We start from the raw sequence: 23076 nt of genomic DNA on the forward strand, positions 1-23076 counted from the left end.
TATCTTTCAAAAGACAAATCCAGGTACCTTGTTTAGTCACAGAGTTCTGTTTCTCTTGACGTCTAGATTAGTGACTTCCTATCGAAGTTTTGATAATCTAAAAAAGTGGGGTTTTTTTTGTTTTTTTTTATACTATTTTTTTATACTATTTTTTATACTATTCTCCCCCCTCATATATATATATATATATATATACTATTCTCTCCCCCTCCTTTTTTTTTTTTTGTGTGTGTGTGTGTGTGTGAGGGTGTGAGTTGAATGGTCATCTCATCTGGTTAGCCAAGTGAAGTTTGTGTCTTTGATGTAGAATCATGACTAGGATTAACTTACCTAAGTTTAAGTGGAATGAAAAGAATTAGAGGGCTGAGTCTAGTCCAAAACCTAAGGAAAGGGCATGTTTCAAACTGAGGAAATGAAAATAAGGTAGTAAAACTCAGAAACCATTGGACCCATAGTACCGGATGGGCCAAGTAGATATTTTATATTGGAAAATAATGCAGTATTGCAACTCCAGGTAGATTGAACATCACTAGTCTTTGTATATGTATCATTCAGAGATGATAAGAATTAAACAAAGGCTGAAATGAATGCTCTGACATTTTACAGTCCTTTTGTTTGGTTCATCAAGACATGGTTTTAATCGAGTAATGAAATAGCCATTCTTGTTTTTACTGTCAATATTAAGGAGGTAATGTTGAATACTGTAGTCTGTGGCTAACGGCACAGAAGACAGTTCCATAGGTCAATTATCTTTTGCTTAAACCAGTGGCTTCCCCCAAGAACAAAGAGCAGCAAATCAAAGCAGCTAATCGCTGTTACACTCAAGAAGATTTCATTATAAAATGCAACATTGTAGTTACAGTCTCTTGAGTGTGCCACAGTGTACAAGTAATAAATCCGAAAGCACTGGTAGGGAAGGAAGCAAATAAGAATAACTCCTATAAAAAACAGATTTTTCAACTGAGCCCAGAACTCTTGATGAGATAGTAAGGAGTGTCCGAGCTTCCGTGCCATCAACACAATGATGATGATCTGGAGGACCAAGAGAATCACTGCGATGACTATGACAATAGCGACTATCATATAATTGATGGCTTGCACATATGCATGAGTAAGTTCTTTGTGGAATTTGAAACAGTGGTGGCTATCATAGCCCTCATGAATTCCATACTGAGAAACAACCAGGGGTACCACAATGATAATCACCAGGAGCCACATGGCCGTGCTGGCAGCCACAGCATGTAGTTTTCTGTAGAATTCCACTTTGTCCTTGTGCTTAAAGAAAATGAGGTACCTGATGACTAGAATCACCATGTAGAACAGGAATGTGAGGTACATGTGGATGTGCAGCATGGCACTCACAAATCTGCAGAAGGACCACCCAAATGTCCAAGTGTGCTTGATGAGGTAGGTCAAACGGAAAGGCACTGTAAGCAGAAAAGCGCTGTGGACCACCACCAGATTAATGACTGCTGTGGTGGTCACAGACCGGGTGTTCATCTTCACAAGTAGGAACAAAATGGAGACGATGCCCATCAGCCCTCCAACAAGCACTACAAAGTAGAGCCTGGTTAAATGGGGTGTCAATATAGGGTCATCGCAGGAGGAAGTATTGTTGGCAGCCATGCTTCAGAAGTCACCTGGAAGAGATAAAGCACCAGTGTAACTAACAAGCTTCCAGAATTTTGTTCATATTTTGTTGCCATTAGACTGGCAGTGTGACTTTGTCATTTTTCTGTTTACATGATGTAAACCTTATGTGCTTTAAGAATGAGAACTATTGTCATATGCATCTCTAGGTACTCTACACTGAAAACACAGTAAGTCATTGATTCTTGACCTTTAATAGGTTAAAGACCACTTTGAGAGGCCCCCAGAGATACATGTATATCTATACAGTCAAAACTATTTGCGTAAAACTTGATTTCAGACCATTTGAAGTTGATACATGGATACTAGTATTGCAGTAACCACTGTGGCGGAGGGGTGGAAATATCCTAAGATGGACAGAAAGCAAAGTAGATTCATTAAGTACACAAAATATTTTTTTCTTTTAAGTATCATTCTAATTCTCTAATTCCTTCCAACTCATCAGCAAATGATCCAAGAATATTTATACTTTATTTCTTTAAGATATGATTTGTTTGGCAAAAAAAAAAAAAGACTAAATCAAGGCAGCAGAAAGCAATAGGAGGGTTTATCTGAATTTCTCATCGCAGTTACATTATCATCTAACAGTGAGCGCTTGACTAAGTTCTTATCATGGGCCCCCCGAGACCATAGCATGTCTCCCAATTTTCCCATCACCCACCCTTAAATTCATAAAAGAACCACTATCAGTTTTCCTCTGGACTTCTGAAAGATCCTTTCCCTATGTAGTCTTTGTCCCTTCTAATTACTGTGTGTGTGCCCAATCACTCAGTCGTGTCTGACTCTTTGCAACCCCATGGACCGTTAACCCGCCAGGCTCTTCTGTCCATGGAATTTTCCAGACAAGAATACTGGTTGCCATTTCCTCCTCCAGGGGATCTTCCCAACCCAGAGACTGAACCCCTATTTCTCGCGTTTCTTGCTTTGGGAGGCAGATTTTTAATCACTATGCCACCTGGGAAGTGATTTAATTATTATCTACATTTTAAATTGCTATTTACTAAATAAAAGACGTCTTAATTTTTAATTACACTAATCAAGTCACTTTACTTTATTTAAATTCCTTCAGTGGCCTCCCATTTCTTTTAAGGTAAAAACAAAAATTCTTAACATCTAAAATGTTCTGGATTATAGCAAAATCCAGTCCCTTGAGACCAGAGTCAAGAAATAATCTAGAGGTTAAATTGACAGGATTTGACATTAATTGTATATGGAGAAATGAAGGGAAAGGAAGTGTCTCAATCACTCCTAGATTTCTTGCTTGAACAACTGTGTGATAAGAGGTCTGTTTACTAATACCAGGGAAACCAAGGATCAAAGTTAAGGAAGAACAGTAATTGAATTATGTGGTTAATCCCTGACCTTTGTAACACATTCACAATTATTCTATTCATTCTTGAATGTCTCTTCGTACAATCAAACTTACAAAGCAATAAAAATGAACCAACTGCTGATATAATACTGATGAATCAAAAAAGCATCATACTAAATCATGTATTCTCAATTGGGCAATACTGCCTCCAAGGGGAAAAATGTTTGTTCTGGGGGTGTGAAAAATTTTATTTTTAGTGTATAAAATGCAGGTATGCATGTAGTATATAAACACACAAACAGTGTATCTGTGGTATTAAAATTTCATAAGAGGGGGAGAGATAATTAGGAAAATAGATATAGAAAGGCTCTTTAGAGGGCCAGTGATAAAGTGGAGAACCATACTAAATAAAAGATGCCAGCCACAAAAGACCACATGCTGAATGATTTCTTTTTCTAGAAAATCAAAACCAATATGACAGAAGGATCAGTGTGTCTCAAGGCCCAGTTTTCAGGTGAAGGGACTGACTTCAGAGGGGCCTGGGGGAAATTATGGGATGATGGGATGTTTTATATTGTATTGTAGTTATTTGTCAAAGCTCAATGATCTGTACAGTTAAATTGGTGAATTTTCTTGCATATAACTTATACCTCAATAGGACTAATTGAAAAATAATAATAACCTGGCCCCAGAGAGCCTCTGCTTTCCTGGGTATGGAATAGGATTTCCATGTAACTGACATTAAAGCTTGTCTCCTGTTATACTGGCTCTGTGTGATGTGTAATCGCTGCACTCACCTTTTATTTTTCTCTGTAGAAAAGTAGCTCCATCAGGTAAATGTGAAATTACATTTTTTGTGTGTCTGGATCAAGGAGGAATGTGCCATCATAAGTTCTGTTTGTCATTTTTTTCCCACTTCTTTACCTAGAAGTTTCAGCTTCTAAAAGAAGAAAATATGATCAGTTGCACATCATCTGTCTCAAGTCCTCCTTTCTCACCAACTGCCATAATCTCTCTCTTTCAGATAAAAGAAGTTTATGTTACATCTCTTGTATATAACAGGCACTACATGAGATGCTTACCTGAACATGGGCTCATTTAACCCTCAAATCAGTCCTGGGCTTTGTGTATTGATATGTATCACTATACTGATTTTCAAATGAAGAAACTCAGCCTTAGTCCAGATATCATTTGCCAAGTTCTTCAGAGTTACACACACACACACTCAGAAATACACAAACTCCTGCATCATGGAGAAGCAAGTTGTGCAGCTTCTAACATAAGAAGGAGGGGAGGCTGTGAAGATATTTGGTTCTACTCACATAGCTGTATGCCAATATATCTTAAAATCTGCTCTTCCTTCTTTTTGGATTTCTTACTTTCCTATTCCTTTTACTTGGTTTGCAGCAGATCCCATACATTAGCTCATTCAACATCCGTTCCAACCCTTTCTGGTCTGTCAGGAAATTTCTGTACAGTTTTCTGCCGTTATAGTACCTGTAAGTGAGTTCATTTCTACCAGTTTGTTGCACTACTGCAAAACTTGGAGGCAAGTGAAGGATGTCAGTGTATAGAGAGATTAGGTTATTTGGCAAGACAGTGGTAGAAATGTCTGCTTTCTCTGGGACAGTAGTGGCACAGGAATCCAGTACTATACATCATGGACTTCAGAAAAAAATAGTCAATGATGTTTCTCCTATTAATTTCATGGTGGTATTGGATATTTTTCTGTGTCTATATGGATCATGTCTTTGTAGCAGCCAAGCCTGGTTCCCAGATATTCCATGATATTTTGTAACTTGTTACCTTCTAATAAACATCTTCTGCTTAGACCAGCTGAAGTGGGTTCTATTGCCTGCAATTAACAACCATGATATACCTTGTTGATTCCTATTCTAAGGATCAATTGAATCATCATTTCTCCCGGGAAGCCTTACTAATCCCCATTCTCAATTCAGGTTGTATGTAATCCCCCTTTGTCCCATGGAACATACCAACCATGCTTACCTCTACTACGTCACTCAGTTACTTCTGCCTTCTGAACAAGATTGAGGAGGGAAGAACTGAGCTTTCCTTTGTATTCATATAATCTAATATTTAAATTAATGTAAACATTATTATTGAAAACTAACATACTTATAGTACAGTGCTCAGGTATAGGTATACAGTTCAATGAATTTTAACCATACCATCACCAAAGGCAACCACTATCCTGACAGCTAAAACCATATAATAGGTTTGTCTACTTTGAATTTTAGGTAAATTCAGTGTCCTTTTTTTGTGTGTACCTAGTTTAATGCACTCAGCATTATGCTTAAGATTCATTCATGTGTATAGTTTTATTTAGTATATTGTATCATTGCATGAATATTTCACAATTTATCCATTCTATTGTTGATGGACAATAGCATTATTTCCATTTATAGAGCTGTTATAAATAACACTATAAACCATAAGCAATGAAAAGACAACCCAGAGAATGGGAGAAAATATTTGCAAACATTGTGACCAACAAGGGATTAATCTCCAAAATATACAAATAGTTCATGCAGCTCAATATAAAAAAAAAATAAACAACCCAAACAAAAAATATGCTGCTGCTGCTGCTAAGTCGCTTCAGTCGTGTCCGACGCGGTGCGACCCCATAGACGGCAGCCCACCAGGCTCCCCCGTCCCTGGGATTCTCCAGGCAAGAACACTGGAGTGGGTTGCCATTTCCTTCTCTAATGCATGATAATGAAAAGTGAAAGTGAAGTCGCTCAGTCGTGTCCAACCTTCGCGACCCCATGGACTGCAGCCTACCAGGTTCCTCCGTCCATGGGATTTTCCAGGCAAGAGTACTGGAGTGGGGTGCCATTGCCTTCTCTGAAAAAATACGTAGGAGATCTAAACAGACATTTCTCCAAGGAAAGTGTATATGTGCTTGCTTCGGCAGCACATATACAAAGAAAGTATATAGATGACAAAAAGCACATGAGGGTGTGGAGAAAAGGGAGCCGTCCTATACCCTTAGTGAGAATGTAAATTGGTACAGCCACTAGGGAGAACAGTATGGGGGGGTTCCTTAAAAAAAATAAAAATAAAGCTACCATATGATCCAGAAATCCCACTCCTGAGCATGCATCCGGAGAAAACCATACTTCTAAAAGATACATGCACCTCAATGTTCATTGCAGTGCTATTTACAGTAGCCAAGATATGGAAGTAACCTAAATGTCCATCAACCAATGAATGGATAAAGATGTGGTACATATATATACAATGGAATATTATCAGCCTTAAAAGGAATGAATTAATGCCATTTGCAGCAACATGGATGGACCTAGACATTATCATATCAAATGAAGTAGTTCACCCAAAGACAAATATCATATGGTCTCACTTATATGTGGAATCTAAAAAATGATACAAGTGAACTTATTTACAAAACAGAAATAAACACAGACTTAGAAAAGAAACTTATGGTTACCAAAGGGGAAAGGTGAGTGTGGGGGATAAATCAGGAGTTTGTGATTAACATATACACAATAGTATATATAAAATAGATAATCAACAAGGATCTACTCTATAGCACAGGGAACTCTACTTAATACTATGTAATAACCTATATGGAAAAGAATCTGAAAAAAAATAGATATGTATGTATGTGCTAAGTCGCTTTAGTTGTGTCTGACTCTTTGCAACCCCATGGACTGTATGTAGCCTGCCAGACTTCTCTGTCCATGGAATTTCCAGGGAAGAATACTGGAGTGGGTTGCCATTTCCTCCTCTAGGATATCTTCCTGACCCAGGGATCAAAACAGCACCTCTTAAGTCTCCTGCATTGGCAGGCGGGTTCTCTACCACTAGCGTAACCTGGGAAGCCAGATATAAGTATATGTGTAACTAAATCACTTTCCTGTACCCCTGAAACTACCACAACATTGTAAATCAACTATACTCCAATGTAAAATAAAAACAAATAAATAAATAATGCTAGTTTGAACATTCTTATAAATTTCTTTTGTGAAAATAAATATGCATTTCATCTTTTGTGAAAATAAATAAATTCCCAAATTCTGTTGGGAATTTACCTAAGTGTGTAACTGATGGATTGTAGGGTGTGTATTTGTTCTTTTCAGTGAAACCCACAGTTTCTGATATAAATTCTCACTAATAATACAGGAGAGTTTCAGTGCTCCACAGTCTCCAGAATATTCAGAATTTTCTGTCCTTTTAATTTTTGCCATTGTAGTAGACGTCGTTGTATTTCATTGTGGTTTTGATCTCCATTTAGCCTACTGAATAATAAAGATGAGCACATTCATATGTATCTGTTGGACACTTAGATATTCTGTTTGTGAAGTGCCTGTTGAAGTCTTTCACCGTATTTCTATTTGGTCGTCTGCCTTTTTCTTATTGATTGGTAGTAGTCTTTATGTAGCCTAGATACCACTCCTTTATTAGAGATATGTATTGTAAATATCTTCTTCCACTTTGCTTTTAACTTCTTAATAGGTATCTTTTGATGAACAGAATATCTACTTTTTGGTATTACCAGTTTGTTAAATTGGTAATTTAACAGAGTCAGCACCTTCGTGTCCTGGTAAGGAGCCTGGCTACTCAAAAGTAATAAGGATAGTATACTATCTTAACCTAGTATACTAGTATTTTCTTCTTCTTCTTTTAACATATACAGTTTATCTAGAACTGATTTTTTAATATAATGTAAGGTAGGAGCCATGATTATTTTTTCCCATATGGATAAGTAACTGACTCAGAATCATTAATTGGAAATATCCTTCCCACCCTCGCTAAACTTTGTCATAAATCAGGTAACCACATATGAGTCAATTTAGCCCTTTTTAAAGAATCTGATATGTTCTGCTGGTTTATGGATCTACACATGTGCCAAAACCACACTGTTTAAATCACTATGTGGTATAGTAAATTTTCATATCAGGTAGTCTAATTTTTCTAACTTTCTTTTCCTTAAGATCCCCTGGGCTATACTTGATAATTCCATTTACTCTCTACTTCCATTTTATTATGTTATATACTTTAATTCTGCATACATTTTAAACTCCACAATATATTATTATTGTATTGTACAATACACTTGATAATCTGCATTTCCATACAAGTTCTAAAATCTGATTAATAAAACTTCTGGTGTTTTTAATGAATTTACATTAAAATTATAGATACTGATAGCTTTAAACAGATAGTAATAGCTTTTCAACACTGAGTCTTCTAATCACTGAACATAATATATCCCTCCATGTTTTTATATCTTCTTTAACTTGTCTCAATGATGTGTTGTGATTTTCTATACAGAAGTATTTTATATGTTTTTTAAAAAATATTGATCAAGATAATCATATGATTTTTCTCCCTTTTTTGTTTACTGTGGTGGACTAATGATTGATCTGTACCTGTCCCATACTTGTGAAGCTGGAATAAAACCCATTTTGAAGCAGGGTTCAATTCCTGGGTTGGGAAGATTCCCTGGAGAAGGGTATGGCGACCCATTCCTGTATTCTTTTCTGGGGAATCCCATAGACAGAGGAACCTGGTGACCTACAGAGCATAGGGTCACCAAGAGTCAGACGCAACTGAGCAACGAGCACACACTTTGATGTTACATATAAACTTAATTAATATATCAGCTTATTTGAAATGTTAGTATTTTGTATAGAATTTTGCTTCTCTTATGAGAGAGATTGATCTATAATTCTCTCCTCAATACCCTTATCAGGTATAAAAAGATTTTGCTAGTCTCATTAAATGAGCTTAGAAATGTTCTCTCATTTACCATTTTCTAAAAGACTTTGTGTACAATTGAGGTTATTTCTTTCAGTATTCCATGTATTCAACTGAGATCAAATTTATTTTTATTATCTAAATCTTTCATATATACACTGTTTTGTGGGGGTTTTCTGTCTCCCGATTCTAGCAGCAATTGAGAGTGGTTTGTTAAGATTTTATATTCTTATTATAGATTGTGCAGTATTCTTTTCATTCTGTCAACTTTTATTTCATATGTTTCTACACTATATTATTAGGCCATGGAAGTTTAAAATAGTGATTGTATATATTAATCATAAAATGTCCCCCTTTATTTCCAAAATTATTCTTCCTTAATATCTACTTTTTATAATATCCCAAGCCTTGTTTGTACTTTATATCTTTTTTCTATCCTTTTATTTGTAAACCTTTATGGTTCTAACATTTAAAATGTGTTTTTGTAAATATGATATAGTTGAGTCTTGTTTCTTAAATTCAGTCTAACAACTTTTATTTCAACTGTTTATTTACATTTGACGGAACTTCTGATTGAAGTTATGTCTAATATATCATCTTAATTTTATTTTCTGTTTGACTCAACCATCCATGTAATGTCTCTCTCCCTCTTTCTCTGCCTCCCTTTGAATTATTCAAGTATGTTTTATTTCATCCCTTCCTCCTCTATTAACTTCTTAGTTATATATTTTTCTACTTTTTTTGTAGTGATAACCCCAGAGATATAACATGCATCCTTTTACCTATTATGGGCTTCCCTGGTGGTTCAGCAGTAAAGAATCTGCCTGCCAATTCAGGAGAAACAGGTTTGATCCCCAGGTCAGGAAGATTCCCTGGAGAAGGAAATGGCAACCCACTCCAGTATTCTTGCCTGGAGAATTCCATGAACAGAAGAACCTGGTGAGTATATTCCATGGGGTTGCAAAAGAGTCGAACACAACTTAGCAACCAAACAACAAGCCTAATATAAATTATTACTCTAGCCACTTCCCTCCTATTGATACAAATTCAGAACATTTTAATTCCATTTACTCTCTACTTCCATTTTATTATGTTATATACTTTAATTCTGCATACATTTTAAACTCCACAATATATTATTATTGTATTGTACATTTAATAATCAATAGATATTTATAGTTACCCACATAGTTTTCTTTCCATTGCTCTTTTTTTTTAAAAAAAATTTATTGACGTATGATTGCCATACAAAAAGCTATATACATTCATATATGCAATTCAATGACTTTAAATATAAGTATACACCTCAATCATCCATGCCATAAACTGGTCCATTGCCTTCAAAAATGTCCATATGACCCAGCAATCCCACTACTGGGCATATATCCTGAGGAAACCAGGATTGAAAAAACTCATGTACCCCAGTGTTCATTGCAGCACTATTTACAACAGCTAGGAGATGGAAGAAACCTAAATGTCAACTGACAGATGAATGGATAAGGAAGTTGAAGTTGTGGTCATATTACTCAGCTATAAAAAGGAACACATTTGAGTCTGTTCTAAGGTGGATGAGGTGGATGAACTTAGAGTCTATTATACAGAGTGAAGTAAGTCAGAAATAGAAAGACAAATATCGTATATTAACACATATATATGGAATCTGGAAAGATAGTATTGATGATCCTACTTGCAGGGCAGCAAAGAGGACAAAGACATTTTGGACACAGTGAGAATGTTAGACGGTGGGACAATTTGGGAGAACAGCATTGAAACATAACATTATCGTATGTAAAATGGATAGCCAGTGTGGATTCCATGTATGACCCAGGGAACCCAAAGCCAGTGCTCTGTGACAACCCAGAGGGGTTGGATGAGTAGGGTTCAAGAGGCAGGGGACATATGTATACCTAATGCTGATTCATGTTGATGTCTGGCAAAAACCATCACAATATTGTAAACTAATTATCCTCCAATTAAAAAAATTCATCCTGCCTTCTTTACTTCTTATTATGTATGAAAACTTAACATAGCTATCCCCTTAGCAAATGTTTAAAACTACAATACAGTATTGCTAGCTATAACCTCTATGCTTTACAGATTTCTAGGATTTATTCATCTTGTATAACTAAAATGCTGTACCCTTTGACTAACACTTCCCCGCAATCCCTGCCTTTTCATTTTGTTGATGGCTTCCCTTGCTGTGCAGATACTTTTTAGTGTAACATAATCCCACTTGTTTATTTTTGTTTTTGATGTCACATCCAAGAATTCTTTTCCCAAGCCAATGTCAAGAGGCTTTTACCAAATGTTTTCTTCTAGGAGTTTTGTGGTTTCAGGTCTTACAATTCAGTCTTTAATCCATTTTGAGTTAACTTTTGTGTGTAGTATAAGATGAGGCTTCAATTTCATTCTTTTGAATCCGGTTTTCCAAGACCGTTTATTGAAGAGAGCTACCCTTTCCCCATCATGTATTGTTGTCAAGGATCAGTTGATATACATGCATGGGTTTACTTCTAGGCTCTCTATTCTGTTCTGTCTGTATGTCTGCTTATTTGCCAGTAGTAAACTATTTGCATTACATTGTAATATGTTTTGTATTACAGCTTTGTATAGTAGCTTTGAAATCATTTTGAAATCGTTTTGAAATCAGAAAATGTGTTGCCTCCAGCTTTGTTCTTCTAGTTCAAAATGACTTTGGCTACTCAGAGTCTTTTTTTGTTTTATACGGGTTTTAGGACTTTTTTCTTTTTCTGTAAAAAAAATGCCACTGAGATTTTGATAGAGATTGTATTTAGTCTGAAGATCACTTATACTAGTATGGATTACTATAAGTAGTACTTTTATTAATATTAAGGCTTTTAATCCAGGAATGCAGAATATTTCCACTTATTTCTGTCTGCTTTAATTTCTTTCATCACTGTTGTATAATTTTCAGTGTACAAGTTTTTTACCCCTTTGGTTAAGTTTATTTCTATTTTATTCCATTTTTTCCTGCTATTGTTAATGGGATTGTTTCCGAAATGCAACTGACTTTTTGTATGTTGATTTTGTATAGAGTAACATTGATGAATTCATTGATTAGTTCTAGCAGGGTTTTCTGTAGAATCTTTACAGTTTTCTACATATAATGTAATATTATCTGCAAACAGGCAATTTTACTTCTTTCCAATTTAGATGCTTTTTTGTTTCTTTTCCTTGATCTTTTTATTTTTTTAATTGCTTTTTAAATTTCTCTTTAATTTCAGTACTATGCTGGATAGAAACAGCAAAAATAGGCATCCTTGCCTTGTTCTAGATCTTAGAGGAAAAGATTTCAGCTTTTCACCATTGAGTCTGATTTTAGCTCTGGATTTTTCATATGTGGCATTTATTGTGTTGAGGTAAGTTCCCTCTACACATAATTTTTTGATAGTTTTTATCATGAAAGTGTGTTGAATTGTATCAAATGCTTTTTCTGCATCTCTTGAGATGATTGTGTGATTTCTATCCCTCATGAGGTGTATCACATCGATTGGTTTTTTGTATATTGAACCATTCTTGCATAGAGGGATAAATTTCACTTGGCCATGATGCATGATGTTTTCAATGTACTGCTGAATTTAGTTCGTTAACATTTTGTTAAGAATGTTTGCATTCGCGCTCATCAGGTATTGTGCAAGCCTCCCAGATGGTCTGCCTTAGCCGGCAGCTGCTGCCCTCCGCCCTATCTTTCAGCTAAGCTGTGCCATGCACTCTCTCAGTCGGCCTGCAGGGGACACTCACTCACATCGCTGCCAAGGAACCCGGCTCCACTGTGGTAACAGAAAGAGAAAAGAGAGGTTTAAAGGCTCTTTCTTCCTAGAGCATGTTCTTCTTTTGTAAGACTCTCTTCCTCTTTGCCCCCTTCTCCATGGCACTTTCTCTTTTTTGTTCTCTTGAAGACTGCTCCATTCCACAGGATTGTCCTCCACCACCAAGATGATTCATTGGCTTTTGAAAGCCAAACAGATCTAGAATGGAGCCTATAGAAAGATGACAATGAAGCAGTAAAAGCTTTTGAGAGTCACAGGTAGTAAGGGAGATCAGATACAGATTTGAGCCCAGTTTCTTCCCAGAAGGAAAAAAAAAAAAGAAAAAAAAAAACAAAACAATGTATCCAGGAAGTATTGCTGTGCATGTGGGATATGACTCCAGTGATTAACAGACATTTTAAATTAGTTAGCATAAAAAATTTCTTTCTCCTCTCCTTCTTCCTTTCTGAGAATTAAGAGAAACACTTAAGTTTCCCACATACATGACTTGCTTGTAGCCGTGACTGTGTATGTCCAATATCACCCTGTCAGTCACTTCCGCACCAGTGTAGGGACAGGGTCATGCCACATGTTCACAATATCCCAATGCTTAAGAAGAGATGAGCACATGGATGAATAGCACTATTTTATGAATATTACATTAGGGAATTATATTCTGCAAATGGAAGTTGAAAGATTGAAATCTGCAGACAAGTTCTCACTTGCATTATGAGCAATGTCATATTTTTCTTATGTCAAATTTCTTTCTATGGTTTACTTCAATAACAACATCAATTTAAACAAAGTAAACAGATTTGTTTGAACCTGGACAGTTAAATCTTTCCTGATCTATTACTTTATGTGTTAGAGTTGGATACCCACAAAGAGTGGGGGTATCTCAAGTTTTTGCACAAAATTGGAATTTCAAAGCTTAAAAGTCTTAGAAAGAAATGCCTTCATTTCAAAAACTTTGAGCACACACAAAAATAGTAAATGCCATTCAGAAATGTTTCCAGCGCCTCACTGCAGAACAATAGCTTGCTAGTAAGAACAGTCCCTACATGGGGAAAATTGAGAGGATGTCTGAGAGAAGCAGTGAAATCTGTGACAGATGAGCCTGGAAGACAGTACCTGGGGACCTGGAACAACAGAACCAGCACCCACAGTCACAGTGCTCACTCAAGAGCAAGCTCAGCCAAGGGCTTTGATGCGTGTTACATACAGAACTCACCAAGCAAGTTTCGATAAACCTCTACAGATAGTGCATAGTCTCTTATTAATTGAGAAGCTGTTTCTTTCCCTGAATGTCAAGTTTAGATGCTGTGTGTTTGGATTTTTAAGTATTCAGGTTCAGGTTTGGAAATTTGCCCTGTGCTTTGGGACAAAGGCATTTTGAAGAGGATGCATCTGAAACATAGAAGACAGCCAGATTAAATGTTTGAGGCACACTAGGTACTATTATTTAAGAGCTCTAACTCAAATTAATTAATTAATTTTTAAAAAGACCACCTCACCCCCAATTTTTGCAGAAAAAAATAACATGAGCCCCAGCCCAATAACTTACTGCATGGTGTGTGTGTGAGGTTGCTCAGTCGTGTCCGACTCTTTGTGACCCTATGGACTGTAGCCTACCAGGCTCCTCCGTCCATGGGATTTCCCAGGCAAGAGTGCCGGAGTGGGTTGCCATTTCCTTCTCCAGAGGATCTTCCCCACCCAGGGATTGAACCTGGATCTCCCGCATTGTAGGCAGACACTTTACTGTCTGAGCTACCAGGGAAGTCAATACTGCATCGCTACCAGTGGCTAAGTGGTAAAGAATCTCCCTGCAGTGCAGGAACTACAGGAGACACGGGTTCAATCCCAGATTAGGAAGGTTCGCTGGAGGAGGGCATGGAAACCCACTCCAGTATTCTTGCCTGGAGAATCCCCATGGACAGAGGAGCCTGGTGGGCTACAGCCTATGGGGTTGCAGAGTCAGACAGAACTGAAGTGACTTATTAGACACACATGCATGCACAAGTGGCAAGTATACCTGTAATGATTGAATGAGGTTGTGAAAGATAAAGGGAGAAATCGAGAAAATGGGGGACAGAAGGACAGAGAAGCAACAGGAAAAGTGAAAAGAATAAGGAGAAGAAGGCAGAGGGAGAGAAGAAGAGGAAGAAGAAAGCAGGCTCTAAGAATCCCAGCCAACCGTGCCATCATCTCTTACAGGCCTTGAGCTGACTAGTATTTTCCTGGCATCAGAGTCTTTATACCTGGAAATAATACAAAATATAATAATTTACCCAGTTGATTGTCTAATATAATATGAACTGGTTACAAAAGAGTGCAGTTGACCTTTGTAAGCCTGAAAGAAAGTAAGTGATATAGTTTATGCTTCCATGGAGATGACCCATTTGTAAATCCAAGGAGCCAGGGAATTTTTTAGAGCAATATCTATGGCACTTATTTGCTGCTGTTATTCGGATATGTCACCCATATGTCTTCACTGTGTTTCCCCTTGCCCAAATACTACCCTGTTCATTCTCTCCTGCACATTCCTGAGGTCCAAATCCAGGCTCTTTTTCCTTCAGGCCCCCACCCTTCACCCCCTTATACATGCTCAGCTGCTTTCTTGCTTCACCTAAGCATCCCATTCCTTTTTTGTTTGTTTGTTTCTTCCTTAATTCCCATTTTAATTCTTTATTTTAGGCATGTGTGTATCTGTTTTTAATGTTGAATTTCTTTCAGAACTAATATTTTTTATAGTAGGCATGAGTTTTTAACTGAATGGGGAGATAAGGGTGGAAAAACCACCTTGATCTTATTAAGCATACCTTTGGAAGGACCAAATTTGGATCTAATTTCATAGCTGACGTCAGGATCTTGGAATAAACATGGCCCAGAGCACAGTCTCCTAAGAGAGCAGGTCTGCCTCCCTGGCCCTCCCGAACCTCGTTACCCTGGACAGCGAGCTCCTCTTTATCTCTGTGATTGACCCCTGAGGCACAGCTGAGCCTCAAACTCCAATCTCTCCTCCTCTCATTCTCCTAATTTGGGGGAATTCCCTGGTGGCCCAGTGGTCATTGCCCTTGGATGGAGGACTACCTCAATATCAGCAGCAAGACAAGAAGTGGCTTCTGTGGCTGTTTGATAAGGAATCCATGATAGAACTAACATCAGAGGCCAGTCTATGCAATGAGAATCCTAAAAAAAAATTGTAGAGTCCTACAAAATGGCATTAGGCAATCTACATCCTCATGAGTGCATAGATTACAGGTCTCGGGACCACCCCTCCTTTCAAGAAGAGCATCTAGAATCTACTTTGGGATTTCTCACTTCATTTAATAAACAAATCACATCATTTAAAGTATCTTTCATATAGTAGGTAGTTAATAATAAAACATATCCCATCCCTCCCTGCATTTAAATCTCCTTTTGTCTGGGAGGGGAGAAAGTGGTACATAAATTATTTGTCAATACAACACCACCTACACGTACATTGAAAATGCCACAAGAATTCAGAAAGGGGAGTAATGTATTTAACAAATAGTGGAAACTGAAGGCATCAAAATGTCATAGCAATGGATAATACTGGGGCCCAGGTTGTACCAGGTGCTGGATCCTGAAGGATGCACTGAAGTTCTAGATGCAGAGAGGAAGAAGTAGAGTACTCTGGGTGAAGACGAGAGTCTCAGAGAAGGTATGGATGCATGTTCAGGAAAATACCAATAATCTGATATGCCAGGAACATTAGTACATGAGTAGAAAAATAAGTGAATATCTATAGATGAGGCCTACAAAATAAACATATTCCCACTCTGAGGATTTCCTATTGTATCCTGAAAATTATATGAGATTCAAAATTTAAAATATCAACATTTTAATATTTCAATTGCAAAAGCTTACTTTTGGCAACAGGATGAAGGAAGGATTGGAGGAAGGTAGAAAAAAAATTGACACTATAGTAGGCTAGTATGCTGATTAAGTTTAGATGCTACATGAACTGGTACAAGTTGATACCACCTAGGAAGATTAACCCCCAAATTAAACAAAAATTGAAGACTCTAGGGTTGGAGAGGACATTGTATACTTCAGGTGTATCAGTTAGCAAGTAATGACATCTATATGTCAAATCAACAATAAAAAGACAGAAATAATCACTAACATTTAAAGAAAACCAGTGCCACGTTAAAAAAAAAATCAAACTCCTCAGGCAAATGAACTAACAGACTAGCTAGTTGGCTGAAAGGACAAAGGATGAAAAGTAACTTTAAATGTAATCAATACCCTCAGTAAGAAGAGAATGATGTGAAAGAAATTCTATTATAGTTATTGAATAAAAGATGTAGCAGAAACACAATTGGTGAGCTTATAAAAATGTTCAGAAAGATTCTCACAGATGGAACAAAAAGTAGCCAAGAGAGAATACTGAAAGGGAATGCTACAAATCACTTAGGATAAATCTAAAATTCCAGCATCATTTGGAGAGAGCAGAATGGAATGGGATGCTCAAATAATTGAAGACCACATCCTACAATAAAAAAGATGACCTCTTTGTGTTAAAGGCTCTTACCCAGTGCTGAGCTGAATTAATAAAAGAGACTCACCTTTAGAGACATCAGGATGGAATTTCAAACCACAAAGAGCAACACACTTGTGTATCCACTTGGATGTCTAATAAACATCTCAGATTTAGTATATCCAAAGCTGAACTCCTATACCTTCCTTCTCCACCTCCCAGACATACATATAAACTTGTTACTTTCAAAGTCCTTCCAGTTTTAGGTGATAGTAACTCCACTCTCTACTGCCTGAGTGAAAAACCTTAAAATCATCCTAGATTCCTCTTTTTCTCCCCAAATTGGTCTCCAACCTAACCTCTTTTCTTCAAAATAATTAACATAGGATCTCTGGATCAGATTTTTTTTAATAAAGGACATTCCTGGGACAATTGACAAAATCTGAATAGAATGTATAGATTAAGTAACAGAATTACATCAGTGTTGCTTTCCTGACTTTGATCACTGTATGTGGTTATATAAGAGAATGCACTATTCTTAGGAAGTGTATACTGCATGTCACAAAGATAAAAGCATCATATCTTCAACTTATTTCCAAATGGGTCAAAATATTATAATATGTACATGTAAAAAGTGAAAGGCAAATGTGATAAATATTACAACTGGGAAACTGGGTTAAGGATATATTGGAGTCCTTTGTACCATTTGTACAATGTTTTTAGAAATACAAAATTTTTCTCTGTTGAAAAATACGAAAAGATAAGTCTAAGTTGTGTCTTCTCTTCACCACTTACATTGCTACAACAACTGTAATCCAACCCACACCGTGCTCCACTAGGACTATTATAACAAATTCACGAATTCTCCCTTCTTTCACTTTTGCCTCCCCTGTAGTCTATTCCCCAGGCTTCCGAGGTGGCTCAGTGGTGAAGAACCCGCCTGCCAATGCAGAAGATATGGGTTCGGCCCCTGGGTCAGGGAGATCCCCTGGAGAAGGCAGTGACAACCCACTCCAGTATTCTTGCCTGAAAAATCCCGTGAACAGAGGAACCTAGCAGGCTATAGTCCCTGGAGTCACAAAAAAGCCAAACACTATTTAATAACTAAACAACAGCAACAGTCTATTCCTGCCGAGCAACTGAGGTGATCTTTCAAAATATAATTCAGAAGGGGTTGTTTGTCTCATCACAACGCCCTGATGGCTTCTCATTTTTCTCAGAGTCAAGTCAAAATTTGGAAAACGCCTAATATGCCCTACAAGGGGCATATTAACCCTCTCCCCGCATCCTCTCTTTCTTTGATGTTATCTCCTGTAACTCTCCCTTCTGCTGGTGTATTCCAAGTAAACATAATGGGCTTTCCCTCAAGCTTCCCTGATATGTCCCCACCTCAGGGTCTTTGCACATGAAGTTTCCTCTTTAGGACTGTTCTCTCCTCAGATATCTGCACACCTTGCACCTTCACCCTCATCACATCTCTGACCAAAGCTACTTCATTGATTCCTTTCCTTTCTATTTAAAATGTCAACACTTGACCACTTCTACCCAGCACACCTCGTCCTCTTTTTATTCTTTTCTTCTCCACAGCCTTTATCACTGACATGCCATATGTTTTTGTTGTTTGTTTGTTTGTCTTCTTGCTCCCTCCACTACGATTCAAACTCCTGAAGACAAGAAATTCTGTTTTGTTCGCTTTTTTACCTCCAGCACTGGAAATAGTGCTTTGCATATAATACCTTCTTAATAAATATCAATAATTGTTGAAGGAATGAAATGAAACATACTAAAAATTCTCATAGAGGGGGGAAAAAACCCAGATACTTTATAAAAGGCTTTAAGACAAATCAGCATCAGACTTTTGACATATTGAATGCTGGAGAAAACATCTGAATGGCTTTGAAAGACAGTTTTGAATGTAGAAGTCTGCTTTCAACCAAACTACCATTTGAGATGGAGAGAAAAAGCAACATGTATTCTGATACATATACACTCAGAAAGTTTACCTCTCTCAGATTTTCCTTGAATGATTAATGGATATTCTAAAAGTGAGAAAAGCTATGTGGGATACCAAAAATAAAGTAGTGGGGGAGTGACGCCAGCATCACAGTGATGGGAAAGGCTCTCTTTGTTTCTCCCCCTCAAGCGACAACCAGTAAAACATCCACAGCTCAACAAAGGTGTCTCTGCCCGACGCACCAGGGTGCTGGGGCATTCCACATATCTGTACATCTAAAAATGAGGAGACTAGGACAAACAGAGGAGGTAGAACCAGAAACACAGTGGAGATGGCGCCTGCAATCCCAGCTCACCGGCCGCAGCAGCTGAGCCCAGAGCCCAGAGAACCCAGGAGCAGACAAGGAGCAGGTGCAGACAACAGTAGCCTCCCCGCCACCATGCAAGCACAGCCAGAGGAAAATGGGCAGCAGTGAGTGGCAGGGCCCATGTCTTTGTCCCTTGTCACAGAGACACCCAGGAGGCCCTCTGCCCTCTGCCTGCAGCAGCAGAGCCTATGAACCTGACTGAACCAGACATGGCAGAGGCGCCTGCACCAGCCAGCTCCCTCCACCTTCCCCTTCCCCTGTGGTCTAGGAGCCCACAGCTCAAAAGATCCTGAGCTTGGTGGTAGAGCCCACGGTCAGGTGCCCCAGCCAGTGATGCCAGTGACACCAGCAGCAAGGCACCACTGATCCATCCTGGAGGGAGGTACGGCAGTGATAATGAGGGCCTGGGCCATTCCTGTGACAGAGGCCCTGAAGGGTGAAAAGTGCCAGTTCTCACATTTAACCAGAGGCAGCGCAGGTAAAAGAAACCAAAATCATGGTATGGCGCCACCTACTGGAAAGCAAAAGAAAGGCCTCTAATTTCTAGATGCACCAGCTGAGTTCTTAGAGACAAGTTAAAAAACAAAGCAAAAGGAACTTTACCTAAAGAAAGATGTTGAACAGTTCAGATGCACCAGCAAAGGGACAAGTCATCAAGCAGCATGAAGAACCAACGTAACACTAGTACTAGAAAAGGAAAACGGCAATTCTCCAGAAACCAGACTTTAAGTCACAGAAGATTGTGATCTAACTGATAGGAGAAGTTAAAAAAAATTATTATGAAGAAACTCAGTGAGCTACAAGAAAAGTCAGAAAGGCAGTTCAGTGAGCTTAGGAATAAAACTAACAATCAGAGGGAAAACTTTACCAAAGATATTGAAACACTAAAAAATAACCAAACAGAAATTCTGGAGCTAAAGACCTCAATAAATAAGATGAAGAATACATTAGAAAGCATTAGAAATAGAGCGGACCATATAGAAGAGGGAATTAGTGAGCTCAGAAATAGAAATCTAGAAATGATACAGATAGACGAGGAAAGAAAATTGAGATTCCCCCAAAATGAAGAAATTCTCCAAGAATATTCCAACTCTTCTAGGAGGGGCAACATTAGGGTAATGGGTATACATCCTAGAAGGAGAAGAGAGTGATTATTTAAAGAAATAATAGCTGAGAACTTACCAAACCTGGGGAAGGGACTGGATATACAAGACTGTGATGCTAAAAGAATATCTAATTAGTTTAACACAAAAAGACCTTCTCCAAGACACAATATATTAAAACTATAAAAAGTCAATAACAAAAAAAGAATTTTAAAGGCAACCAGTAAAAAATAAAAGGATTGTAATCTAAAAAGAAACCCCCTTTAGACAATCAACAAATTTCTCAGCAGAAACTCTGCTGGCCAGGAGGGACTGGGATGACATTCTCAAAATGCTGAAAGATAAAAATTGTCATCCAAGAATACTCCATTCAGCAAAATTGATTCAGATACAAAGGAGAAATAAAGACTTTCCAAGACGAACAAAGGCTGAGGGAGTTCATCAACACCTGACCTGCTTTATGGGCCTTCCCTGGTGGCTCAGACGGTAAAGAATCTGCTTGCAATGTGGGAGACCCGGGTTCCATTCCTGGGTCAGGAAAAACCCCTGGAGGAGGAAATGGCAACCCATTCCAGTATTCTTGCCTGGAGAAGTCCATGGACAGAGGAGCCTGGTGGGTCCATGTGTTTGCCAAGAGTTGAACATGACTGAGTGACCCACTTTATAAAAAATATTGATAGGAACTTTTCTATCACAAACAAAAAGGCAAAAATACATAGACATTTGAGTAAGGTGGTAAATAGAATTAGAAAATTTCAACTAGATATCAGCATATGTTTTTCAGTACTTTATTCAAGCATGAAGTTTATAGGGAAGAAAAGCAGGAAAGAATAACGATAGCTACTTCAATTTGGTTTTTAAAAATGCATAAAAAGGGATAATTTGAGACGACAAAAGGAAAAAGGAAGGATGGATCTCATAGATAAATGAAGATAAGATACTATCAGCAGAAATGGACTGTTTTATCTATGAGATTCTATACAAACGTCATGACAACCATACAACATAAGTCTAGAGCAGAGGCATGAAACAGAAAAAGAGGAAACTGGGAAAACAAAAGGAAAAAGAAACAATGGCAATATAGAGTAACCATAAAATGAAAGATAAAATGGCAGTACTAAGTCCTCATCTATCAATAATCACACTGAATATGAATGGATTGAATTCAGCAATCAAGCCACAGAGTGACTGGGTGGATTTAAAAATAAGACAGGATTATATGCTTCCCCCAGCTCTAACAACAAACATAGGCTCAAAATGAAGGGAGATCAAAGTCACTCTCAGCTTTTACAATGGCTATTATCAAAAAAGCAAGAAATATCAATGTTGTAGAGGATGTGGGTAAAAGGGAACCCTTGTACACTATTGGTTGTTCAGTCACTAAGTCGTGCCCAACTCCTTGTGATCCCATGGACTGCAGCACACCAGACTTCCCTGTCCTTCACAATCTCTCAGAGGTTGCTCAGACTCACATTCATTAAGTCAGTGATGCCATCCAACCATCTCATCTTGTTACCCTCTTCCTGCCTTCAGTCTTTCCCAGGATTGGGGTCTTTTCTAATGAGTCAGTTCTTTGCATCAGGTGGCCAGAGTATTGGAGCTTCAGCTAAAGCATCAGTCACACAATTGGTGAGAATATAAATTAGTACAGCTACTATGGAAAATAGTATGGCGAGTCCTCAAAAACTTAAGAATAGAACTACCGTATGATCTAACTATCCCACTTCTGGGTATTTATCCAAAGAATATGAAAACACTTACTTGAAAAAAATATATGCACCTATGTGTTCATCATAGCATTGTTTGCAATAATCAAGATATGGAAATAACCTAACAGCCCATTAACAAATCAATCAATGAAGATGTGTGTGTGTGTGTGTGTGTGTGCACGCGCACATGTGCACACGCATGTGTGTGTGTATGAATACTACACAGCCATAAAAAGGATGAAATTTTGCCATTTGGGACAACATGAATGGCTTTCTTGAAAGTATTATGCTTAGCGAAATAAGTCAGACCCAGAAAGACAAATATATAATTTCCCTCATATGTAGAATATAAAAAACAAGCATAGCAAATGAACAAACCAAACAAACCAAAATAAACATGTAGATACAGAGAGCAGAATAGTGGTTACTATTGGGGAAAGGGTGAAGGAGAGGGTAAATTGGATAAAGGGGATCAACTGTATGGTAACAAATGGAAGCTAAACTTTTGGTGGTGGTCATGGTGGTAGAAATACAATAAAGGAAAAACAATGTTGTATACATAAAACTTGTATAATGTCATAAATCAATGTTACTGCAGTAAGAAATACAATAGTAGTGACCCAAATATAAGTGTGTGTGTGTGTGTGTGTGTGTTCATTCACTCAGTCATGCCTGGCACTTATGCAACCCCATAGACTGTAGCCTGTTGGGCTCCTCTGCCCATGGAATTTTCCAGGTAAGAATACTAGAGTACGATGCCATTTCTTACTCCAGACAATCTTCCTGATGCAAGGATTGAGCTCACGTCTCTTACTTTTCCTGCATTGGCAGGCAAGAATTAATACAAAGGGTTGGTGGTGCTGAGTGGCTGCCTTAAGGTTGGGAGCAGAGTAGTGAAGTGACCCGCAGTGGTTGCTATGTCAGTAACTAAGAACTCTGGGTGACCTGGTCCGGCGCGTGATAAA

At 37.9% G+C, this 23076-nt stretch overlaps 1 protein-coding gene across 4 annotated transcripts in view; it reads right to left on the reverse strand.

Moving 5' to 3' along the window:
- Positions 1–214: 214 nt before the first annotated feature.
- Positions 215–23076, reverse strand: part of GPR141 (G protein-coupled receptor 141) — a 51795-nt gene continuing 28933 nt past the window's right edge. For 3 of the 4 annotated variants that reach the window (XM_043873439.1, XM_043873440.1, XM_043873442.1), the window contains exons 2-3: positions 3760–3902; positions 215–1640 (exon numbers count right to left, since the gene is read on the reverse strand). In XM_043873439.1, coding sequence (XP_043729374.1) covers positions 715–1626 — 912 coding nt within the window. In that variant the 5' untranslated portion in view covers positions 1627–1640; positions 3760–3902 and the 3' untranslated portion in view covers positions 215–714. Of the gene's footprint in view, positions 1641–3759; positions 3903–19902; positions 19982–23076 lie in introns of those variants that run through there. The other variant, XM_043873441.1, reaches the window with a different exon arrangement.

This window comes from Cervus elaphus, chromosome 18 (genome assembly GCF_910594005.1).
Source record: "Cervus elaphus chromosome 18, mCerEla1.1, whole genome shotgun sequence".
NCBI lineage: Eukaryota > Metazoa > Chordata > Mammalia > Artiodactyla > Cervidae > Cervus > Cervus elaphus.